Source organism: Lingula anatina, chromosome 3 (assembly GCF_051362555.1).
Source record: "Lingula anatina isolate TDL-2025a chromosome 3, LinAna3.0, whole genome shotgun sequence".
In the NCBI taxonomy this organism is placed as follows: Eukaryota; Metazoa; Brachiopoda; class Lingulata; order Lingulida; family Lingulidae; genus Lingula; species Lingula anatina.
This window is the reverse complement of record NC_141769.1, coordinates 30,952,771-30,976,733: the sequence shown is the minus strand read 5'-3', so window position 1 is coordinate 30,976,733 and position 23,963 is coordinate 30,952,771. Positions and strand designations below refer to the sequence as shown.

Genomic DNA, 23,963 nt, shown 5'->3' with positions numbered 1-23,963 from the left:
GGGTAGTAAGCGATTTTTAAATAGCTTTTATCCTTCGGCAGTAACTATTTTTAACTCTAACATGTAATTTTAATTTTCATTCTTTATATTTCAATGGCGCTACTACAGGGCAAAAGATTCCCGATTTTATACATTTGTATTTTATTGGCTTAATAAATTATTATTATAATTATTATTAAATATGTGGTAACGTTACACAAACGTTATGTGTGTGCTGGGATTGTGTTAAGGGTAACATTTATTTACTTTTTACAGAGGTTACAACCAAAAAACCTGATCGCCTGCTCAAAGGTAAGTTTGACAGATATATACATGAAGAATAACTACAATCGTACTAAGTATGCTTCCAGATGCGATTGCTGGATTAGCTGATGTTTTCCAGGTACTGTTACGCACGTGTTACATATAGGTACCTATACTATATAATATATTATTTAGATAAACGATGTTGTTAGCCCATGTAATAATATCACTCGTTAAATACCTACTCTTTTCTGTAGAAACCGTAAGGCAACCAAACAGTGAGATCGCACGTGAAGTACGGCAAATCGATGAAACGAAGCTTCTTCTAGAAATTCGGGAAAAAATTGAAAACATCAAAATTAGATGCAACAGGACAAACAAAGAGATAAATAATGGCGTTCTCTGTTTTCTTATGGCAGTGGTTGGAACCGTGGGAGCAGGTACATGATATTTCTAAATTTCATGAAATTGACAATAAACGGGTGAAGTGTAATGTACACATTTGCTGACATTGGGTTAGAAAATATATGGACTTTGATCTATACACTTTGTTTATGTAGCTCATTACTTAGACACAATTTCAGTTTCTTAATTGAATGTGAATTCCATTTCGACATAACGAGAAAGAAAGCATGATAAGGGGATAGGTATATTGTGGTGTATTTTCTTAGCTTCATGCCTGCTAAACCTGTTGGTGAGTAATTATTTGTAGCAGCTTCAGTAGGTGTGCCAGACACCTATGTCGTTTAAGCTGAAAGCAATTTGGTGAGAAACCCCTTGGAGTTGGATCAATCCTGTTAGAACGATCTAGATATGGGAGCCGGGCATTAGATACAATCTTAAATCAATATTCAAAGCTGTTAAATTGACAATAAATGGGTGCACAGCATAAAAACAGAAGTAACGGAAGGGCCAGAGCAGTGAAAAAAACAACAACGAAAAGAGGCATTTTTGCTCTGAATGTGGTTAGTTTTATACTTGTAGCTAGACAAGTTTTCGATATAACAAATGGGAAATGAGCTATTTTTGTCAAATTTGGTCATATTAACATACCTATCCCCTTACATATTTGTGGTCAATATACTTACTATGCATAGCACCTTGTCACTGCTGTAAGATATAGAGAAGTGTTATCATTTAGCTCATCCTTCTTTCAGTGGTTGCCCCCCCCCTTATCGTTCCTAGTGCGTTGGGATATGGGTTGGCATATATTTATCTGACCACGGGAAAAACAAAAGTGGAGCATCGATACCGCTCGGTACTGACTTCCATCATGACCCTCTTGTTGAACATGAACTCAACAATCACTTCTCAAGATTGCAACTGTAAACTTGAGAAAACAATTCAAGAAGAAGCAATATCTAAAGAATGTATTGATGAAGAGATGTTGTCTATCGACGAAGCAAAAATAAAGAAACTTGCTGTAAAAGAGATTACCGACGATACACGTAGCGAGTTGTCTAAGCGCCTTCATGCCATTTGCATAATCCGCCGAGTAAGAGAAATATATTTGAAGGAAATAATTATCCTAGTGATCGGTCAACAGAATCACGGCAAGACGACTCTCGTCCATCAGCTGGCAGGAACCACAACCCCATCTGCAAAGATAGGCATGTGTAGGCATACTGAAGAACCAATTTTATACAGGTGCACTTTGGACCAAGAAGAGATTAAGGTTAGTCTCAAACTTTATGATTTTTTTCTCTTTACTGGAGTCGTGTTGATTAAACGTGTATGCTGTTTTACCTTATCTCTAGATGGAAAGCCTTATTATGTAATGAGATGTGTAAGAAAAGTGGTTTATTATACCACCAGCGTAGGCGCTGGCGGTACACATGGTTTTAGTCCCATTCGGTCCGTTTCGCCGGCTCCGCCGCCAAGTCACCAGTTACTGCTTCTCCTCCTAGACTACAAGGGCCTGCATACCCATCTCTTGGATATAGGTCACGTATAATCTCAACTCGATCCACGTAAAATGTGAGCTTTGTCGGTGCTTGGGTCTAGGTGTGGCGCTCATTGCAATGCACCCATGTTAAAAATTGGCAAAATTAAATGCTAATTATCTGCCATACCGAAGGAATTATGGGAAATATTTCTATAGACGGCTGACCGAATGTCATATGTGGAGATTTCAAATATGTTGTTGGATTTGACCTTTTCAAATTTTCAAAAAAAAAAAAAAAGGAATTTTTTATGAAAAAAAATCTCCGCTGATATTCAGAAACTACACAGACCTAACCTATAATATTATTAGCAGGTGTTACCCTTCAGGTCATCTTCATCTCTGTGAGTTTGGGGTCAATCGGTGCATTTTCACAGGAGCAGCGGCCATTAGATGCCGAAACAGAAAACTAAACTCTAATTCTGGAACCGTTAATGCTAGAGACCTCTTGTTTTTTGGCATTTGATAGAGCATGTCAAGCCCAACACTGGAGGTGGTCTCTTTTTTTCCATACGGTTTACGAATTATGCTGTATCGAAAAGTACGTTGTGGTGGGGAAAGTAAAATGTGCAATACGGTAATATGCATGAAATTTTGAATGTCTGGAAAAGATAACATAAGGCTTGGCAACTTCTGGTCAAAAATGACATTCCATGAAGTTTCATTTATTTCATGAAGTTTGAACATATGGAACTTCTGAGCACCTCCCACTTCAAGAATTTCAACAAAAATGACATTTTCTTTATTTCAATAAATTCCTTCTGTAGGAAATTTATGGCACATTACTGTAACTCCAAATATTTAGTCTCTTATATCTCCAAAACTGGCAGGGATATTTCCCTAGTTACTATTGAAGTTGAATAGGAAGTCATATACTCGCAATTTAACTGTGACCTTGAATTGACCTTTGACCTACTTTTCACCATGAACTGAACTTTGCAACATTTAAGTCTCTTATATCTCCAAAGCTGGCAGAGATAGGACCATAGTTCTTATTGAAGTTGAACAGGAAGTCATATGCTGGAAATCTGTGTTGATTGACCTTTGTCCTTCTTTTCACCATCAACTGAACTTGGTGTCCGTCCCCTCTCTCTCCAAAACTAGCAGAAATAGGCCCATAGTTACTATTGAACTTGAATAGGAAGTCATATACTGACAATTTAACTGTTACCTTAAAATTGACCTTAGACCTACTTTTCACCATGGACTGAACTTTGCAAGGTTTCCTTCCCTCATATCTCCAAAACTTGCAGAGAAACCCCCATAGTTACTATTGAATAGGAAGTCATATACTGGTAATCTAACTGTGACTTTAAAATTGACCTTTGACCAACTTTTCATCATGAGCTGAACTTTGCAACCTTTCTTTCTGTTATATCTCCAAAACTAGCAGAGATATGCCCATAGTTGCTATTGAACTTGAATAGGAAGTCATATACTGGCAATCTAACTGTGACCTTGATATTGACGTTTGACCTTTTTTCATCATGAACTGAGCTTTGCAAGGTTTCTGTCCCTTATATCTCCAAACCTTAAAGAGATGTTCCCATAGTCACTATTGAACTTGAAATAGGAAGTCATATACTGACAATCTAACTGTAGCCTAGAAATTGGCCTTTTACCTACTTTTGAATTGAACTTTGCAACTTCCTATCTCTTATATATCCAAAACTGACAGAAATACGCCCATAGTTTCTATCGAACTTGAATAGGAAGTCATATACTGGCAATGTTCCTGTTAAAATTGACCTTTGACCTACTTTTCACCACGAACTGAACTTTGCAAGGTTTCCGTCCCTTCTATCTCCAAAACTGGCAGAAATAGGCCCATAGTTACTATTGAACTTGAAGTCATATACTGATAATTTAACTGTTACCTTAAAATTGACCTTAGACCTACATGTACTTTTCACCATGAACTGAGCTTTGCAAGGTTTCTGTCCCCTATATCTCCAAAACTGAAAGAGATGGGCCCATAGTCACTATTGAACTTGAAATAGGAAGTCATATACTGACAATCTAACTGTAACCTAGAAATTGGCCTTTTATCCACTTTCGAATTGAACTTTGCAACTTCCTATCTCTTATATATCCAAAACTGACAGAGATATGCCCATAGTTACTATCGAACTTAAATAGGAAGTCATATACTGGCAATGTTCCTGTTCAAATTGACCTTTGACCTACTTTTCACCACGAACTGAACTTAACAAACTTTACATCTGTTATATCTTTCGATACCATAGATCATAATATTCTTCTTCACAGGTTGCAGCATCGTTTTAGAGTGAATGGACTTGCACTTAGTTGGTTTACCTCTTACCTGAAAAACAGAACACAAAGGGTTTCAATAGAGTCGGTTTTATCTCAGCCAGTTAACTTGGAGTATGGTGTCCCACAAGGGTCTGTGTTAGGTCCGATCCTATTCTCATTATACATGTTACCTGTAGAAGATATCATACTAAAGCATGGTCTGAACACTGTTATTTTTGCAGATGACACACAAGTATATATTACATGCAAGAGCAGCCAGTCTGCAACAATCACTTCTATGGAGACTTGTCTTGCAGAGATTCGAGAATGGATGAAAGTGAACATGTTGGCTTTAAATGATAGTAAGACTGAGTTGATATGGTTTACATCAAGGTTCAAGGCAAATAGAAAAAATGTAGCAGATGCCAACATTTGCATAGGAGATGTTCTTATAAAACCTTCTTGTTCTGTAAAAGATCTTGGAGTTACCCTCGATGAAAATGGCACTATGGGCAAGCGTGTATCTGAAGTGTGTAAATCAGCATCTTAAACACTATGGCGCATTGGAAAAATAAGGAAAGTGTTAGATAACAAAACCACTGAAAAATTAGTACATGCATTTATATCATCAAGATTAGATTACTGCAATAGTCTCCTCTTGGTATTTGTGACAATCAGATTAAAAAGTTACAAGTTATTCAAAACTCGGCTGCAAGACTGGTTTGTCAAATTAAGTACAATAGTACACACCATATCACTCCCATTCTGAAAGAATTACACTGGCTGCCTGTGAAGCAGAGGATTGATTTTAAAGTACTTTGTATTATTTTTAAGGCTATCCATTCACAAGGACCATTATATTTATCTGATCTTATCTGTTTTAACTTACCACGGCGGTCCACACGTTTTAATACTGAGAATGATTTTATTTTAGAACATTCTGTTTTAGAGAAGGGGTGCCTAAAAAGTTATGGAGATCGTGCTTTTATAATCTACGCCCCAAAAGTGTGGAATGGTCTACCAAATTTTATTAGAAAAACAGAAGACTTTGACAATTTTAAATCTCTTTTAAAGACCCACATTTTTAATTCTGTCTATATCTCTTAGATTTTATTTTAATGCATATATGTTTTTTTAATAAGATTGATTTTTAGTAGTGTAAATTTTAAATGGTTTCCAATGAGAGTTTATGATTAAAATATTGTAGTCATTTTAATGATTTTAGTATATTAGCCATTATTGTAAGGCGCCTTGAGATAGAATGTAATATTATTATTATTATTATTATTATTATTATTATTATTATTATTATATTATATCTCCAAAACTGGCAGAAATATGTTATAGTTACTATTGAACTTGAATAGGAAGATATATACTAGCAATGTAACTGTGACCTTAAAATTGACCATTGACCTTCTTTTTGCCATGAATCGCACTTCACAAATTTGGATTTAAACTTTTCCTCTTCTCCATGGTTTTGTTTTAAATTGTAATTTTCAATAAAAAATATTTAGAACTCTAGACTGCATTTTAGATCTTGTCAAGCACAACACTAGAGGTGGTGTCCTTTTTTTCTTTTACATACGAATCCGCTTACTCCAGCTGGTGGTATAGTTTTTCATGTATTATGATTTCTTTTAGTTGGTAGATATGCCTGGTTCAACGTCTACCATCAAGCCAATTGCCGCTCTCACCGATGATTTTGGAAAAGCAGCCGATCTGTTCATATGGGTTTACCAGTTTAGTGGTACCGCCGACCAAGTTTTTATCCACGAACTGGAACATGTCAAATCATTGAATGGGCCATTCCTTCTCTGCTTCAGCAAATGCTCTTCCGTAGCAGACGATCCTGGAATGAAAAACGGGGGAAGTATTCAGGACATGCTTCCCAAACTGACAGACGTCGGAGATGACCAAGTCATTCCTATAGAACTGCTGGAAAAAAGGCAGAAGGAGTTGAAAGACCAGGGAATAACAGATGTAAAATCAGCGGATGATGTTAGAGAATGGATTCTGGAGTGGAAGCGTCGCTACCAAAGCAATCAGATTTGATAAGAAAGTTAGATTTTAATTACATTCGTTTCTAAAAAAGTACGTATTCAATTTATTAAACTGTGCATCCAGCTGCGCAACATACTGTATTTATACAAACAATGCTAGATATTTGCGTGCACAGACAGGTTTGGTTTTAAAAGCGAAGTTACTCATCAGCAATTAAAACTGCACACGATGAATACGTTACAGTGCCAGATAATAATGTGGACACCAGTTGTATACTGCTAGTTTCATTATTGCCCACATTTGAATCTTAGTGCCGAGTTTAGTCTTTATACTTTCTCTAAAAGTATTTTACAGAGAGGGGGGTGACAAAGGTATTGCATTTTGTTTAATTAGACGGTATGAAAGTAATTAGATAACTGTCTGTGGAATTATTAATTCAACAATCCATGTATATCTACCAGACTAATGAACCTTTTTAGGAAGGTGAGCAGGTCATCTTGTCAATGTAATATTTTGTAGAAAGGTCACGTGGTCTCAATACAGTCCTTCTGGGAATAGACTGATAACGGTTCAGTAATCTTCTGGGGGCTATGTTGGCCCAGGCTCTGAAGATACTTTGGGTTAGACCGTACTTGAAAAGGGGAGACCCTTTGTCATATGATATCCAATCTAACTCCACGGGTTTTCAATGAGGCCAATCCACCCTGTTGATGCAGTGCTGGTAAAATTATTCTTAAACAGCCCTGGTTCTGTGAGATGTGACGTTATCATCCTGGAAAATGAACGGATGGTTTCTGTCTCCAAAGATGTTTTCTGCAGCGACGGTAGAATTTCAATGTGACGCTCGTGGTTTAGGTTTCCATGCATCAAACTTTAGTAACCAATGCACCCCGAACCATTACTGATGTGGACTTCCTAACGAGACAATCCATATTTTCACGCGAGAAGGTGTGGATGATGTTCCCCATACCGTTTGTCCACTTGCGTTGTTAATGGTGAGTATGGTCTCATACGATCCAAGTAATGGTTCTTGCAGCCCATGTCACCTGTTTTTCGTGTGTTTACCAAGGTGATAAGTGGTTTCATCTTGAAAGAATTAGTTCGAATTCCTGTAGCATGGAGCCTTCTTTGTACATTGCTTTTGCTAACCTCAAAATGCAAATTGCACGACAACTACAAAGCCGATTCGATGCATGGTTCAAATCTTCTAAGCCCGGACAGCATAAAAAGATGCTTGTGGGCTTTGACGCTAGACCTCTTGGGGCGACCACTTCTTGCAACCACCATTTTTTTCTCCTGTACCCCCTGTAGTTACATGTAGTAATGAGCTTGTGAACATGTATATACACTGTATTATATACTTAGTTAAACGATGCATAATTTTGTGCTGTTTAATTGCACGAATGTATGCATCGTTGGCGGCTGTATTTTTATTTTTGTTACTAGTTTTAGATTTGCATCATACTTCGTTTCGCGGGTGCACTGATCTTGGATCTTTTTGATTTTTTAAAAAATAAGATAGAATTGACTTTATAGTGTATATGGAATTTCGTAATTTTTGTAGCAAAGCATATATTTCCGTCTTGCAGTTGAATGATTTTGTGTGTGTGTGTGTTTGTCTGTGTTTTAGGCTTGTACACTGTATTTATGCCCCGTACTGTAATATTTAAAAATATTACAGCCTTTTATGAATAAATGTTTGGATCCTTGGTTCGATTGGTCAACCAATTGAGTTATTGGGTAATGTGATGTACATTTGCTTAAGGGAAGTTTAATCGTAAATGGAGTTACTTCTATTATTAATAGTTCGTAAGAACCCATGTAGACGGCATCAGTTCATGTATTAGTTTTATCACAGTCAACATTCTGAGGATTTTATTCATACACTTTTAAAATCCTGACATGTGCATGCTATACAGTTACACCTAAAGATAATATTAGCACTTGTAATGCACAGTGACAGTGTTTTGATAGACAGTGAAGTAGAACTTTTACTTAGTGTTTATTTCATTATGCTAATATGTAATATTATTTAATGCTATCCTGGGCTAAACTTCTGAAAAATATCTAAATAGTCGTTTTGGAAATTATTTTAGTTTCTTCCGACATTGCATATGGTCATTAACGTTTTCTCCCTCCGTTATATAGGTCTCATAATATTATTGCTTACGTTCGCCGTGATCGTACTTTATTACTTTCAGAACTTAAACTATAACTAATGTAAGGATTTAATTGTAACTAATATAAGGATTTTAAAGTTTTTTGCATGCTGAAGGAAATTTGATAAAAAATCAAAAGGTATATAATATATACATACACATATACCGTTAGCTGCTTACAGTTACAGTACACGTATGTACGAGTGGCATTAATATTTACTTGGATCGTATTCAAAAACGGAATAACGTAGACCAGCGATTGTCTGTCTGACGTCATTGTACGACCAAATTGCTTAAAATGGACTTTAAAATGCCAAGAAACGAAGGCAAAAATGCAATATTTTGACTGACATATTTGAAACCTATCATTCAAGGATTAGAAATAATATATGTGAAGCTATATATTGTGCTTTATTGATATGAACTGTGGTTATTAATGTTCACTACATGCATGTACTCTTCGGTAGAAGTGTTCAGATGATGTAGATGGGAATCTTTCAAATGTTAAATAAACGCTTTTGGATTATGAAAGAGTGGAATTTTTTATTAATCTCTGTAACACTAGACAAAAAATAAACCTATTGGGTTACTGACCCTCGTTTCCCGACCTAAGATCAGTAATACAGTTAACAATGCCGGAACGTTAAATAAGATATATTTTCCTCCAACCAAAATTTCAATATTATTGTCATGGTGGAAAAACTACTCATATTTGTCGTGATTCATTTTCACTGGCGGGCCCGTAGATAGCAATTTCAAATTAGGGCTGTTTTAAAAAATTAGACCTATTACCCTCGTGTAAATCAAATTTACATCAAGCAGGCCTTTTCTGGGCGCCGTTCGTTAGAATTACGACCCCCCCCCCCCCACCCACCCACACACACACACACACAAACACAAACACACACACCATTCCCTGGCTACGGGCCTAAGTAGATCGGTTTTTAACCTGACTATTTAGAACTTTTATTTAAACCTAAAATATCAAACTTTTCACTCACGTCTTGTTTCATTTCAAATTCCTTCGTGTAAGTTCCTAAATTGCCTGAAAGACACTCGAGCAATGCACCGACTTTAAATGAAGCTTCCTTCATATCATTAATCAATAACTCGAGTATTTTAAGCGACGTGTAGAATGAAATTCCACCAGCTACAATGCTACCGACGACGGGAATCAATCGAGAAATCTCTTCCACGGCTGTTTGAACAGCAAAACGTTTACCGAGCTCTAACAGTGTCTTTTTGTCCAGGGCAAGGCATGCGCAGTCTTTCAGTATTTCTTCTAGAGCTTCCGGGTTTACACCTGAGCTTCTCCGCAGACGCTTTAGGGCTACCTCGTCAAGTCCAAACTGTTTTCTGATGGAAGAGAAAAAAAAGAGCAAAACTTTAGGCAATTTCTGCTTTGATTATATTCGTTTTTTTATATTTATTGCACTTGTTATTATTGAGACATGAAAACTTATTGATTTATTTGTAAAAACCATTTTAATTTTTTTCACTGGCTATAAACAAAGAATAAAAAAATAAAAATAAAAATAAATAAATAAATAAATAAATTGATTAATTAATATAAATATATATATATATATATATATATATATATAACACACCTGAAGAAAATCAACTCTTTCAACAAAAGGGTCACATCCAAAACTGCCGACACTCCGGGAACAGGCACCGCCCCACCCACCGCCGACAGCGCAGCGATATTCTTAGACCTCTTTAACATCCAGTCAGCCTTTGATTCCAATATGTCTTCGTAGTAAGACCCGTGGATAGTGTACACGAATGCCTCACTTTTCTTCTTCTCCAATTTTGTGACTATTCCAAACAGTACTTCTTGAAGCGACTTAGTGTAGAACGTTGCAGCGGACAGGTTACGTATTTCAACATCGTCGACCTCTTCAATAAACTTCCTCTTGGTTGATTTCAATCCAATGGGGATTCTGTTTGCTACTCTCTTCACTTTTGCTTTACCTCCCTTAAAATGTCCCTTCAATTTTTTCCCGATGCCCACGAAGAACGCATCTACATGTTGAATTCTCAGTGCCTTTTCAATTCGCCCACCTTTGGCAAGAGCTTCATCAACATCGAAGATGATCATTTTAGGGGTAACTGTATCAGGTGGTGTGCTTTCCTTCGTATCGTCACAAACGTGTTTGGCTCCAGTGTCATGGCGTAGGTCACTAATCGGTTCCACGTTCCCACACTTTGCAGACCTCTCACAATCACCATCGTTCCCACCATTCCCAGCATCACGCTTCACATCATCTGTGATACTACTTGTATGCTCAAACTCATCAGTGGTTGCAGAATCTTCGTCACTGCCAGTTGCTCTTTCACTTTCTTTTTCAAATGGATTGGAATCGTTGCTTGGTTCTTCACCTATTGATATAATGGACGAAGGAGAAGACTCAGTTATGTTTTCACTTTGAAGGCTTGTTGTTTTTTCAAGATCCTGGGGTTCTTTGTTAGATGGTTTTTGGTCCAACGTTGAATCTCGATTTATTCTGGTCATGTCATCATTTGACAGCGAACCTGTTTCGTCAGCAGAGGAGAACTGCATCGGCGATGGTCTTTCAGTGTCAACATTTGTAACGTCTTCTGAAATTAACAATTGGTTTTCAACAACCAGACAATCGTCGTATTCGCCATCACAAGTATCATGGTGTAGTGATGGCAGTTCATTTTTGTTATCAGTGTCAGGTTTTAAAACTGGTTTGCATAAAGCCAGCTCACAGGATGACGATGGTTCTATTTTAGTTGCATCTTTGTCTGATAAACTCGAAAAACCTTGCTCGTTATTTGGATCCTGACTGGATGCTGGCAATGGATGTCCATCAGACAGATTAGTAGACGCTGGTTCTTCGACTGATTGGCTCCCGTAGGATATGGTTCCAGTATGATTAGCAGCTGCATCTTGGTCTTTCACCGCGCCTAACTCGGTTACAGGTGAATTTGGGTGGTCCGGAGAAATCTCAGAAATATCTCTGTGACTTCCAGAACATATCTCGTCACTGTGGTGACACTGAATTGTGTCATCTCCCTTACCTGGTTGAGGTAACGACGAATTGTCTGCGGCTTCAGTATTAAATTCTGTCACAGGAAAAATATGCTGTTCTTTGCCAAGCCAGCAATCAGTCGGAGTGACGTCCCCAGGCTCATGATTGGAATTAGGTTCCTCATGCTCCTTGGCATCATCCGTTTCGTTCGAAGCTTTGTTAGTCGCAGTTGAGCTCTCTTCGCCGGACTGACTCATTATACCAGACTCTAAGCTGTGAGGACTGTCGGGATTTTCCTGGCACACCTCATTTCCTTCAACCCTATTTTCGCCTACGACTTTGACATAAAGCACCTTTATGTTTTCTGCTAGGGAATCCGTAATGGAGGTAGACCAATCATCAGCCGTGATAGAAATATCATCCAGTAGGAAGACAGCCAATTGGATCGGGTGTGACAAGCAGAATGTTTCAAGGCGTAATGCACGTTCTGTTTTAGTCACAGTCTCTGGCACGTAAACCTCCCAAAGTGTTGCTTTTGAGTTTTCAGGAAATTGATGCGAGGAGACACAAAACTGATCTTTATCCGCTTCTTTTGGTACCACAGTCTCTGTTGTTTCAGTCACCGTCTTTTTTTCTGGTGATTGACGGGACAAAGTTTTGATAGGTGACATACCTCTGGTCTTTATCTTTTTTAGTTGCTTGAATATTTCGTCTGCGTTGAGAAGAAGTGTTATCAATAACTTGAGGTGATCTTTGTTGTACCCATATATGGCGATATCGATTCTTTCGTTCCTCCATTCGTCAAGGCTGTTCCTTAACGCAGTCACCGCGTCGTCTGCCTCCTTTTTGGACGCTGAATGCCTAAAAAGCGACTTGAGGTCTCGGAACGCGTCCTTGGTATGGTCACGGACTGCGTGAAGTCGCTGTCTGGCCATCTGGAACCGTTGTCACCTGAAATATAATGAAGTATTAAAATAATTTCCCATGGTGAACTCTCGGTTAGCACTGAATCGTCTTTAATGAATCACTTTGACAATGATGGTGTCCGAGAACAAAAATAATAATAATAATAAAGGCAGATCGTTTGCTTTTTTCGATAATTCGAACTTAAAGATAAATATCAAATGTTAAACTTGTATATCCATACGGTAAAATTACCTACAATCGTATTTAAGAGATAGATTTATAAATTTGTTCGAATCATGAAATACTGTAGGCCGCTTTTCCTTTTGTAATATAATGGCAGTACACTTTCTACAGAATCAGATGTCGTATATCATGAAATTTTGATAAAATCATTTTTTCGACATTACAGAATACCAAAAAGTTACAACTGTTCCTATAAGAACAAACATTCCTTTCCTGTATTTTAAACGGTTAATAAGCCGACAAAACATTCATTCTTCCAGAATGTTGGGATGCCCTCCCCTCCTCTAAATAAATAAATAAATAAATAAATAAAATAAGTGAAAACAGATTCACAACGCCCTATATGATCTACCCTTTCCAGATTTTGTCCATTTATTTTCCATTAATCAACCAAATAAAAACATAACTTTTTAGTAAAGAAAACCAAACAGAAATATGAAAAGTCTCACGCTTTTTCACAGGTAACCCTTCACTCTGTACAGTATTGCCAGAATATTTATCCCATTCTTTCAGCTATTTTAACATTATCACTTTCGTATAAAGACATTAACAGCCTAGATTTACACCTGCAGTCACCTGATTATCACCAGCCTAGTTGACTGAGCGTGCTTTTCTATTGCATTAAAACATTACGTGCACATTACCTACGCCTTCTTATTTATGTCAGACTTAATGTAGGATATCTATACCGCAACGTGGTGAAACCGGTTACTCCGTGATTAATGTTTCAGCAGTTACAAGTGGGTTTACGTATATACCAATGCAGTACATGTAATATGATCCATATTAATGCACAATTCTGTTTCTGTTACTGCCAAGATTGCGCATAACATACATACTGAAACAGTTGCGTACGCTTAAATCAAGCCATAGCTCTTGTAAAATTTGTGCTTTAATCCCTGAAATATAAGCACTTTATGGCAATTTATGACACTATTATGTACGCGTTTGTGTATTTGTTTGTGTGTGTGTGTTAGAGAGAGAGCGAGAATGTGAGTGCGTACGAGAGAACTAGAGAAACAGTCCACGTATTATAAAAGCACATAAAAAGAAAGCATGGGAATTAAAAGGCACCTACCTTGCTTCAACCACTCCTCAGATCTTCATTTCTTTAACCTCGACCTCAAAAACACTATTTCCTCCACTGCGCACGTCTTTACAATATCACACAGAGCGAGAGGTTATGTATGTGCTCTGCGTCTCATTTAAAAATAAATGTGACCCCAGCGAATTTAATACCGGCGTGTTCTCCAACAGGGCGCAATGAATTAAACCAGCTATTGTAAGAAACACTTTAAATTGTTGCCTGAAGGATAGCTTGATTTTCATTAGCTTTTTGTATAAGCGACATATTGATTCACTAGTACATTTACCATCGTATTTTTATACATTGTGGTATGACATTTATTTATCTACATGTATATATTTTTATTTATCTATAACTTTTTGACCTATTTAAAGTTTAAATAAATGTTTTTTTCTACCTCCGAGTGAGTACCTTTTTAAAGATCATATGAAAGAAACGTGTGTATTGACTCTTTGATATCGTTATTAAGATAAAAAACAATTTACTATGTGTGCAGACGATTGGATAGATCTTCCATTTGCAATCCAAATGCATTAGTTGTGCTGAAACTGTTAACACAATGGCCGGGTGAGATGCGCCGAGAACAGGAAACGATATTCAGCTTGTTGCAAAATTATGTTTAAAGGGTATTGCAGGCTGGTCTTATATATTTATCAATTATACCATATATTTGAATGGAAGTTGATGGGGCTGTTTTTTGGGCTACCTTCTGAAGGTCTATAGTAAAAACGTTCCATTTGTTATTTAACTGTGGAGGGACCATAGATTGGTTTTCATAAGGTAATCAGCATTATCTATATTTCTATCCAAATTGTCATAACGAACATTGGCGCCACTTCACTTGACTGTAGTTCGTACTTATAGTGCTGATATAAATTATATTACAATCTACATGTAAAATTATTCATATTAGCACCAAAAAACTATAAACTATGGTAATTAATGTCACTGAATTTGAAAAAAAAACTTACAATTATGTACATTAATTTATAAAAGTCTATATATGTAGGGTTCGTTTAAACAGTAATTTGTAACAGTTACAGCTGTTATTTGATATGAGTTATTCACTTTGCAGTCTGATATGAACACTGAGCTATATAATGCTGGTTTTATTGTAGACATTATTGCTTCCCGTAAAGCAATCGTAACTATCGACTTTAATAGAAAAAAAGAACCATTACAAAATTAACAAGTCACACCGTCGGAAATGAGTGAGAGGGTTTTGCACATAGTGATCCTGTTGGCGAAATTCTATTGTTTTCAAATGGTTGTGCTTATATCCGTCAATCAAGTGAGGAAAGAGATAAAACCATTTATTTATAGATTTCTGAGGTACTACACTGTAGTTAGTGGGCATAGCGCACGTGCAGGACACATGCCTGTTCGGAAAATGTGGACTACACCAGGAATAATTTAATCTGACTTTGTGGCGACAAAATTCTGTAAACATCATTTTTCTTTGAAATAACTTGAAATAAATGAACGTGTCTGGTCTGCAGTATGTGCACCTTGCGGTGCCATTAATCGTCAGTAAAACCTTAACTTTAAAGCAATGCAAATAATAAAAAAAAACAAAAAGATCGACATGATTATTTTATTCCCAATACTGAAGTCACAATTGAACCTACAAATTTCACACATAAGACCAGTGCGTGGCTTACAGTGCACTACATGTGCAATATCAAACGTATTTGCTCGGGCAAATTGGAAAAGGGCCGTCGGCAGGGAAATAATGACCTTCAGGAGCTTCACATCTGCAGAATTCATCACCCTCACAGCACTGTGGGGTGCCGTTAAAGTTCAGGCTCCATGGGCACGTTGGTTTAGGACATAGAGGGACGCCAGTGTCTAAAGGGAATGGGTTTCTGACGCCCTTTGGTATGAAGCATGCACAGTTGGCTCTTGCCTCACAGCAGGCCAGGCTACCGTCACTGTAATACTGCCACCTACAGGTTGGTGGCTGGCAAGTTGGGATGGGGGCTCCTTGGCGGAGGTTGTTTTCACTTCCTTCGGGAGGTGTGCACGTGCATTCCGGGCTCCGTTGTTTTTTGCAGCACTTCAGCGTGCCGTCGGGGTTATAGGCCCACTTGCAGGCGGGTTTACACAAGGGCACGCCGCTGTCTGCAGGGAAGATATTCACCTGGCCGTCTGGGATGAAACAAGCGCAGTCGTCGCGTGCTTCACAGCATCTAAGTCGACCAGATTCTTCGTACTGCCAATTGCACGTGGGGGGTTCGCTTGTGGCGCTCACAACCGCAAGGTAGACGCTCAGCAATACAACAAGCGCAATTCTTTTCATGGTGAGGTTTGAAATAACCGTGGAACTAAAATTAAAGAAATAAAAATTGGTTTGTTGTGGTTTAATGAGTTTTTGAATTGGAAATAAAACCGCCCTAATTTTATAAACTTCGAAACACTTCCACGCAAAATGAGCATCTTTTAAAGGAAGAAGTTAATTTAAGAACATTTTGACGTCTCTATACACGACGTCGTGTTTATATGATATTAATGTACCAGTAGCAGTAACTCATTATACCCAAGTCAACTCTGTGTCACTTCTTAAAACACATTTAACCGATTTGATGGTGAATAATGACAAAAGACTACACTTAAAGAAATGAAATAAGGAAACCTAACTGAAAGTCTCACGTTTGAAATAATTTCATACTTTCTCATGAATGTTCATTAAATCATGTTGTAGAAACGTTTGTCTCGTGTAGAAAAAAAAAACAATATTCACGTTCTCGAACAATGAGAGCTGAAATATCACGAAAGAAGCAGACGTCGAATTTGAGATAAAATACATGTGCCAGTCCGTATGAACACACTTCTCTTGCTTACCTCTGTGCAGTGTATCGCGGGACGATAGCTGATATTGTCTCCTGTCGTTAGAGGTTTTATACAGTGCAGACACACATGCGTATACACATTAAGGGGATATCATTAATCGCTCACTCCCATACAAGGAAATTGTATTTGAAGATCGTGCGCTGAAAAAAAACTTTGGTAAATAATGCGTTTGACAAATGACGCTATTTACCAGCACGATATGAGTAATATCTTTTTTGTTTATAGTCCTATTTAGTCTGACGTTCTTTATATTACCAGTACATGTACTATTATTTTAAAAAAAAGATGATACCCCTTGTATTGAATTTATTCTCTCTCTCTCTCTCTCTCTCTCTCTCTCTCTCTCTCTCTCTCTCTCACACACACACACACACACACACACACACAGAGAGAGAGAGAGAGAGAGAGAGAGAGAGAGAGAGAGAGAGAGAGCATTTACAGTATGAGGGGTTTTATACTAGTAACCTTCCTTTAATTCCCACTGCCCATTACCCTGTTCTGTGTCGACCTCAGCTATTGACGGGACAGTAATATGTTACATATTGTTTGTCTGTACCGATATGACACCATTCCCCGCATGTTATTTACAGTCTACCAGCGCGCCATATATGTATGTTATTTGCTCGGGCATATTGGGGTAGAACTTTACGGGATTATTTAATCCTTTTTAAAAGTGGAAATAAAAACGACTGCAACTGTATAGAAAAAAGTTGAATCATGCATTCTGAACGCTGCCCCCCCCCCCTGCTGCATAAAAAACAAACTAAAGTATTGAGTGCTGCCATCTGAATATACTGTCAAAGAGGTAACCTTTTTTAAGAATTTCATATTCATTGAAATAAAGATACTATTATGTAAGGATATACGAGGGACCTTAAATCACTGTAACTGCTCTTTAAAATGAAATATCACCTTGTCAGAACATACGCAACAGGCAAAATTTCAAACCGGAATATTTATCAGAATTTTGTCCAATTTAGATGTCATGATGCAGACTAAAATAGAACTTTTCATCACGCCCATCTAGTTTGGGTAACCTCATTATTTAGCTGTAGTTATATTTAACGCTAGGCAAAGACTTGCTGCATGTTAATTTGAAGATTGGTCTCGTGATATGGAATACAAATGACAATCCTACATCACGCACGACGGTGACGAAGGCCACGAAAAGTAACAAACAGCCTTCCAGATATTACAAAACGAGTATTGTTTGCACATCGTACGACCGATATATGATTTCCTGATCGTAAACCAAGTCTTTTAAAATTTAATTAAATTTTTATTTTATTTACATATGCGGGGATGTTGCCAAAATACAGTACATAAGTAGCTTTCCCAGCCGGGAAAGTTTTAGAAGACAAATGATTTGCGCAAACTCATCAATGTCTTGTGAGCCAAATTCAGCATGCGTTTTATACGTAGTGACACGCTCAGATAAACATAGATATATGTGATTTATATGTCAGTCAACCGTACCAGGCAATATGGGCCCGTTGTCTTTGGCCTTTGTGAAGGCGAAAGATGGATAATAGTTTCTCTCTGTGGATGTAATTTTTGTCTCTGTCATGGAAGTAGAACATGTACAGGGGGCCAAATAATTAATGTTCGTTCCCCCACTTCCTACACTTCGGCTTAAATTCCGCAATTGCCCGCGCTTGTAGCCTACTAACTTTCACTTTTTGGATCGCCATTTTTGGATCGACTTTTCACCTGAAAGACCTGTTCATTGGCAAATAAATTTTCCCTCTTGCTGAGTTTTTTTATTTTAGCAAATAATACCTATTATTATTATTATTATTATTATTATTATTATTATTATTATTATTATATTTTTTGTAAAAAAAATCAAGTATAGAAAGTAATGGAGTAACTTATGAAAGAAACAGAGTTTTAGAGAAATATTGGTTTTATTACTAAAGAGATCGATTGCTTTGGTAGTCAAAAACATAACAAAAAGCAGCTCAATGTCTTTTTTCTTTGCTACAGTGAAAACTTACATAAACAGATAATAGATATTCAGATATTGAAAATCGTCCATAATTCTCTAGACGATTGGTGCGTGTCAGTAATTGTCCTGTACATTCTTCATGTACGTCAGGTGCTTTTCTTAGTGTCTTTACTCATAACAGGACGTGGGACTCGCTATTCAGAGATCACCCTGTTCCGGAGACTCCTTTTCACCTCTCCGCCATGGACGATCATTTGTGGGAACCAGTCTCCACATTTCCTCCAGAACGGCACATACACGTCATAAGACAGGCACCGGCACTGGTCCACAAACAGACAGCAGTACTCGCCGTTCAAATACTTGTTATTCATATACATTGCCGAGTATTGATCCGTGGTCCATTTACACGTGACCGCCGTGTTCTGGTCATGTTGGGGGTTCTCAACGACGCTGCACAGGGGCACGCCGCGATCAGCGGCCCAAGGTTCGTCAAGGGGAGGATAGCAACCGCAGATAGAGCCATCGTCCGGCTGGTCGATGCAGCATTTGACGGGGGATTTTTTCCAAGGGCAGGCCGGTTTTTCGCCCCAACTGCTGGTGACTAAGACTAGTATGAGGCAAACTACGAAGGCCGTCGTGGAAAACTTCATTTTGATTGTTGCCTTCTGAAAAAAAGGAAACAAAAAGAAATTGTTATACGGGTATGTAAAATCTAAATATTAAACAATTTACTGGGGCAAAACATTCCGTTAAAACGAAGCTTTAAGTGTGTCGATACTTTGCTCTAAGTTCCAAATGTCAAGATTGCTTTATCCGTTCTTTCCATACTCCAGATGATGATCATAACGAGTTTCTGCGCCGTTTCCTGGATTTATGAACCTACTCACTAGGCATTACGATTTTTAAATGGGCAGCTGAAGAAATTGATTCTTAATGCAGTGCATCTAATGTATATTTTTTTAAATGCTTCTAAATCACAAAATTCGGTTGATTTTTAACAATTTGAGCAAAGCGAGTTTTATCTTTTGAACGAAAACCGTATAGTTCTGCTTCCATTAAGAATGCTAGCTACGATAGTGAGAGTGCGCAAGACGGCATCTGTATTTAACAACTATCACAATTCTCTAATGCATTTAAACAGTTCTTTTCTCTATACGAATCAACATCAAGGAAAAACCTTCTGGTTCTGTATTAATAGATTCATAGCGACGAGAGGCTGACATACAGTCACAAAAATGTTCAAATGAGAGAAACAAATCATCTGTTGAAAATTCCCTGCACCTAGCCAAGAAAGTATAAGATAAAATGCCTAGAATAAGCACCTAACACCTTGATTTTAATTTTGGGAAGTTTCACTTTTTTCTTACCTTTATCAATGTCGAAGAACAAAAATGCTTCAGGGTAATATTTTTCTCCGTATCTGTATAAAGTCACAAGTAGTTGGTATGTAATCTTCCAATGCAATGAAAAATGTGTACCGGGTAGCTGTAACGCTCTCTCTTTTAGCTTTGGATGTCCCCAAAAAAGTCCCAGTTGAAGGTACGTTCACAACGTTCTTCTTTTTATAGGCAAACATATTGACGGAACTAATTATTCATCATACCTCCATTCAATTAACACAGATCGATTTATTGCTTTATAAATACCCTGTAAGCGAAGGAAGAAATGTGCATTATATTCTGATTCTGTTCGTCTATGTCTCTGGAAAATAAAGGCGGAGTCAGCACATCATAAAACATCGTTGTCTGACAGTGGTTGAGCCCTTGACTTTTCATAGAGACTTATGAAGGTTAGCTGCATACCTCATAAACACTTCATCATTTGACAGGTAGTGTCTGCACATGACTGCATGGTCGCAACGTTTAAAAGACAACCTCTCCCGGTGACGCATTCGCCTTTGTTGCTAAGGAACCTCGCGACAATGCGAGCAAGAGTCGAGCGGCACGTATTGAGAAATTAATAAAGGATAAATGTTCCCGCTCATTACTTTTCAATTAAATGATATCCACTTGCAATTTTTTTTTAATTTGTAAAGTCGTGTAATGCGTCATGTTTTATTTTAATTGCGCACATTTGATCCTGAATTTAACGCTGGTGTTTATGACAACTGTATTTATGGTAATTGCCTAAAAAAGAATTCGTTTTTTTAATCGTCATTTACCCTTTTTACAAGTTTGTTCGTGCTTATTTATCTTTAGCCATGGGGTGAGCTAGATAAATGATTCAGTTTTCAGTGACGATTTAGTTGTAACTTTTATGCTTGTGCATGTACAATAGTATCAACTTTGATTTTCGCATAAAAGGTAAACTTATATAATCAAAGCAGGGCCGTAGCCTCCGGGGGGGGGGGCAGGGGGGGCAGCTGCCCCCCCTGGGATTTAGAATTTTCCACACTGGTAGGGGGACACCCCCTCTCCCTTCGGGGGCTTTGCCCCCTCGTGTCCGCTTACTGCCCCCCCTGGCATTTTGCTCAGGCTACGGCCCTGCAAAGTCTTTACGTTATCTCTTATTGTTTATAGAAACACTTGGTTTTGAATAAATCAAGCATGCAGTATTTCAGTGCATTGTATGCGCAGTGTGTGTGTGTGTGTGTGTGTGTGTCAGAGAGAGAGAGAGAGAGAGAGAGAGAGAGAGAGAGAGAGAGAGAGATTTCCTTTGAAAACGCACAAGGAAATAACACTATTTTATTCCAAATTAACATAATTATTTGTCAAACACAAAAATAATTATGAACCTATATGCCATCTTAATAATATGCAAATGTGACGAGGCTTCTCTTGGCACTACATGGAAATATGACCACAAATTTCAATATAACCCTACAAGATTATTTACATTATCCATAATTTGAGATCCATTACAAATAACTCTCTCATCGTAGGTGATGTCTTTACAACTGAAACTACCAGAGAGAGGGAAATAAACCGTGTAAGATGCACCTATCGGCCTTTATGTCCTTCTTTTTAAATGTAAAGGAGGAACCCATGCCGTAATGTCCCCCACCCCTGTTTACAATATTCAGTACTATAAGCTCTTATCTTTCCTAGTCCAAGCTGTCACCCATGAGACAAAATTGTTTCTGTACATTGCGATGAAAATGACCATATGCATTTATTGCAATAGGTAATGGAACACTCGTGCGACAATTGCGGTAGATGCGATTTTGATTGCATTTGGTGCATGAGTACGACGCCTGCCTTACACGTGTCACATGAAAGAACGAAAGTTGTAAAATACTTTTAAAGACAAGCTGGCGTCCATCTGGTCAGAGGAAACCAGTTCAAACCAAACCCTTGAACTTAAAAATGGAAATACCGTCTTTCTCAGTACCTTGGTCATTCTCTGTATACAAGTCCGTTCACTTTGCATCTTGTTGACAAGGGCTGAGGTCAACAATTTCAAACATTAAAGATGCAGAGCACCCAGATTATCAAACCACCCCTCCCTTCCGCATTCACCACCCTCGCCCCCGGATATTTTAATTACATCAAGTTTGGATATTTTGTTACCCGGACTAGGTCTACTGCGGTTCTCGGTGTGCTGGTCATTTTACCGATTTGGGCTATAAGGCATACAAATCCTCCGATGGCTTTAAAAAGGGGGTGCTCGCTCCTCCGGACACGTCTCTCGACCCACTAGTAAAAACACCCCTTTAGAAATATTACTTCTTATTTTTTTCAAATTGGATGTACCAATATTAAATAGTGTAGTATAAACTGATTTACTGTATTTAGGGTTGTGCCAAGGCTCTGCATACATAATCCCAATACTTGGCATCGAGGGAATTTATACAGTATTTAGTCGCACAGATTATTTTGAAATTGTATGGTGAAAATTTCACTTCAGAATAATAAGGTGACATATGAACCAGAGGTTCTTTGAAGACATTTTTTCTTTAAAAAAGAGTCTGTATATAAGATTGACTGCAAATCAAAACGAATGTATGTGTATTCAACATATTTCTAACAACGTTTTAATTGCAAATAGCCTTAAACTGAAAATGATTCTAACTGATAAGACTTTTATTAGTCACCGTAGAAAGTTTGTTTTCAAAAATGCAGTGGTTTCCAATCCATAACTGAGTGGCAATTTGTATCAAACCAATCCACAAATTTAAGTATTCGCACTAGAAAAGAAAACGTGCTCTTCTCACAGTGTCTTTTCGATAACTTTTGCTCTAGGAATCTAATTCAGTTTTATGAATCTTGAGCAGTTCTTCCATTCATATTGTCCTCAATTGAAACGTCTATCGCATTTTCGGCACTGGGTCCCCGCAATGTCTGTACAGTCCAAAGTCCATGGTGATGGGTAAGCAGCGGCATGCTCCCGTGTATTGGCAACAAATTCCTAGCTTGATATATTCATCGTACCTCCATTGGCACATTGGTTCCTTCGGATCCCTGTTGGGTTTTTCAACGGCGGTACACTCTCGCGCCATCATGTCTGCTGGCAGTTCTATTCGGCTCTGGCAAATGCATCCTGGGATTGCGGATTTGTCGCAGCATCTGCCTATCCCGAGGGCGTCTCGCCTCCAAGGGCACCTCCGAAAACGGCGTATCTCTGCGGATAGTGTCGTCTGCAGTAGTACCATACATAGCAGACCCAGGGTAACAACCACACGCCACATGACTGGAAAATAAAAATAACATTGGCATCTTCGATGGTAGATTTATCAAATGACGATATCTGTAGTAATTATTTTTGAAATATGTATTATTAAAATTCATCAGCGAGCGAAGTTGAAGAAAACGGACATTCCATGTGATTTTAATTCTAAGTATTATGCATTTTGTCAAGCAAGTCCAGGTCTTATACTTTTTTATTTTATTCCTAGCGCTGTATTGTAATTTGGGCTTGTGTTCTAATTGTGGATTCAGTGCAGAATATACAACAGAAATGAGGTTTAGGCCTACAGACGGCAAAATTATCATGAGGTTAACATTTCAAAGTAGTCTAGGCGAATGTCACCAATATTCTTTACAGTCAACGTGTGAAAGCAAATGACTAATTCGCATACAGTTTCATTTTGTGGATAATCCTCTCATTTTAATGCACAGTTCAAAGAAAAAACGGAAAACTTACCGAGTCTGACCGAAACACACGAAGCCTTTCCTCGAAATGCTTCAGCCTAAAAACAAAGTTGCTAAAATACGCTTCCAAATGGCGATATATAACACCTAATAAGACAATCGAGTGCCTATTTATGGACCACACGCCCTCTGTCTTTGTCTTGGGGAAGATAATACATCATTTTGTACATAACGCTGTTATAGCTACGGGTAGGGACAAAACGATATGCGGACAAATTGGTTTCAAATTTAACACA

The 23,963-nt window shown here is 37.9% G+C and overlaps 3 protein-coding genes and 2 long non-coding RNA genes across 7 annotated transcripts in view; 1 reads left to right on the top strand and 4 right to left on the bottom strand.

The window, feature by feature from the left end:
- The window catches only part of LOC147763224 (uncharacterized), a 50,424-nt gene extending 41,118 nt beyond the window's left edge, over positions 1-9,306 (top strand). The window contains exons 9-12 of one of the 2 annotated variants that reach the window (XM_087009285.1): positions 256-291; positions 501-683; positions 1,401-1,918; positions 6,083-9,306. In XM_087009285.1, the coding sequence (XP_086865411.1) occupies positions 256-291; positions 501-683; positions 1,401-1,918; positions 6,083-6,493 (1,148 nt within the window). In that variant the 3' untranslated portion in view covers positions 6,494-9,306. Of the gene's footprint in view, positions 1-255; positions 292-500; positions 684-1,400; positions 1,919-4,680 lie in introns of both variants that reach the window. The other variant, XM_087009286.1, reaches the window with a different exon arrangement.
- On the bottom strand, positions 6,169-14,037 carry LOC106151966 (uncharacterized). 2 transcript variants are annotated; one of them, XM_087009283.1, is made up of 4 exons: positions 13,831-14,037; positions 10,212-12,554; positions 9,603-9,957; positions 6,169-6,290 (listed from the first exon to the last, which is right to left on the bottom strand). In XM_087009283.1, the coding sequence occupies exons 2-4, from the start codon at positions 12,536-12,538 to the stop codon at positions 6,261-6,263; spliced, it is 2,712 nt and encodes a 903-aa protein (XP_086865409.1). In that variant the 5' UTR covers positions 12,539-12,554; positions 13,831-14,037; the 3' UTR covers positions 6,169-6,260. The 2 variants fall into 2 exon arrangements, with proteins under 2 accessions (XP_086865409.1, XP_086865408.1); XM_087009282.1 differs by lacking the exon at positions 6,169-6,290 and having other exon boundaries at positions 9,487-9,957; positions 13,831-14,036.
- A 1,382-nt stretch (positions 14,038-15,419) lies between these two features.
- On the bottom strand, positions 15,420-16,848 carry LOC106152016 (uncharacterized). The gene is made up of 2 exons (XM_087007345.1): positions 16,681-16,848; positions 15,420-16,163 (listed from the first exon to the last, which is right to left on the bottom strand). The coding sequence occupies exon 2, from the start codon at positions 16,136-16,138 to the stop codon at positions 15,521-15,523; it is 618 nt and encodes a 205-aa protein (XP_086863471.1). The 5' UTR covers positions 16,139-16,163; positions 16,681-16,848; the 3' UTR covers positions 15,420-15,520.
- A 1,729-nt stretch (positions 16,849-18,577) lies between these two features.
- On the bottom strand, positions 18,578-20,442 carry LOC106152009 (uncharacterized). The gene is made up of 2 exons (XR_001237286.2): positions 20,005-20,442; positions 18,578-19,302 (listed from the first exon to the last, which is right to left on the bottom strand). It is a non-coding gene; the product is annotated as an uncharacterized LOC106152009 (long non-coding RNA).
- Positions 20,443-22,583: 2,141 nt separating this feature from the next.
- LOC106152013 (uncharacterized) lies at positions 22,584-23,915 on the bottom strand. The gene is made up of 2 exons (XR_001237287.2): positions 23,720-23,915; positions 22,584-23,266 (listed from the first exon to the last, which is right to left on the bottom strand). It is a non-coding gene; the product is annotated as an uncharacterized LOC106152013 (long non-coding RNA).
- Between the last annotated feature and the right edge of the window lie 48 nt (positions 23,916-23,963).

What these genes read in the sequence shown, in the direction of transcription:
- LOC106151966 (XM_087009282.1), bottom strand. Translation starts at nt 12,538, where the DNA reads ATGGCCAGACAGCGACTTCACGCAGTCCGTGACCATACCAAGGACGCG. An exon ending in AAAGAGTTGATTTTCTTCAG is followed by an intron (nt 9,958 to 10,211) that starts GTGTGTTATATA and finishes CTCTTCCATCAG; the next exon opens with AAAACAGTTTGGACTTGACG.
- LOC106152016 (XM_087007345.1), bottom strand. Translation starts at nt 16,138, where the DNA reads ATGAAAAGAATTGCGCTTGTTGTATTGCTGAGCGTCTACCTTGCGGTT.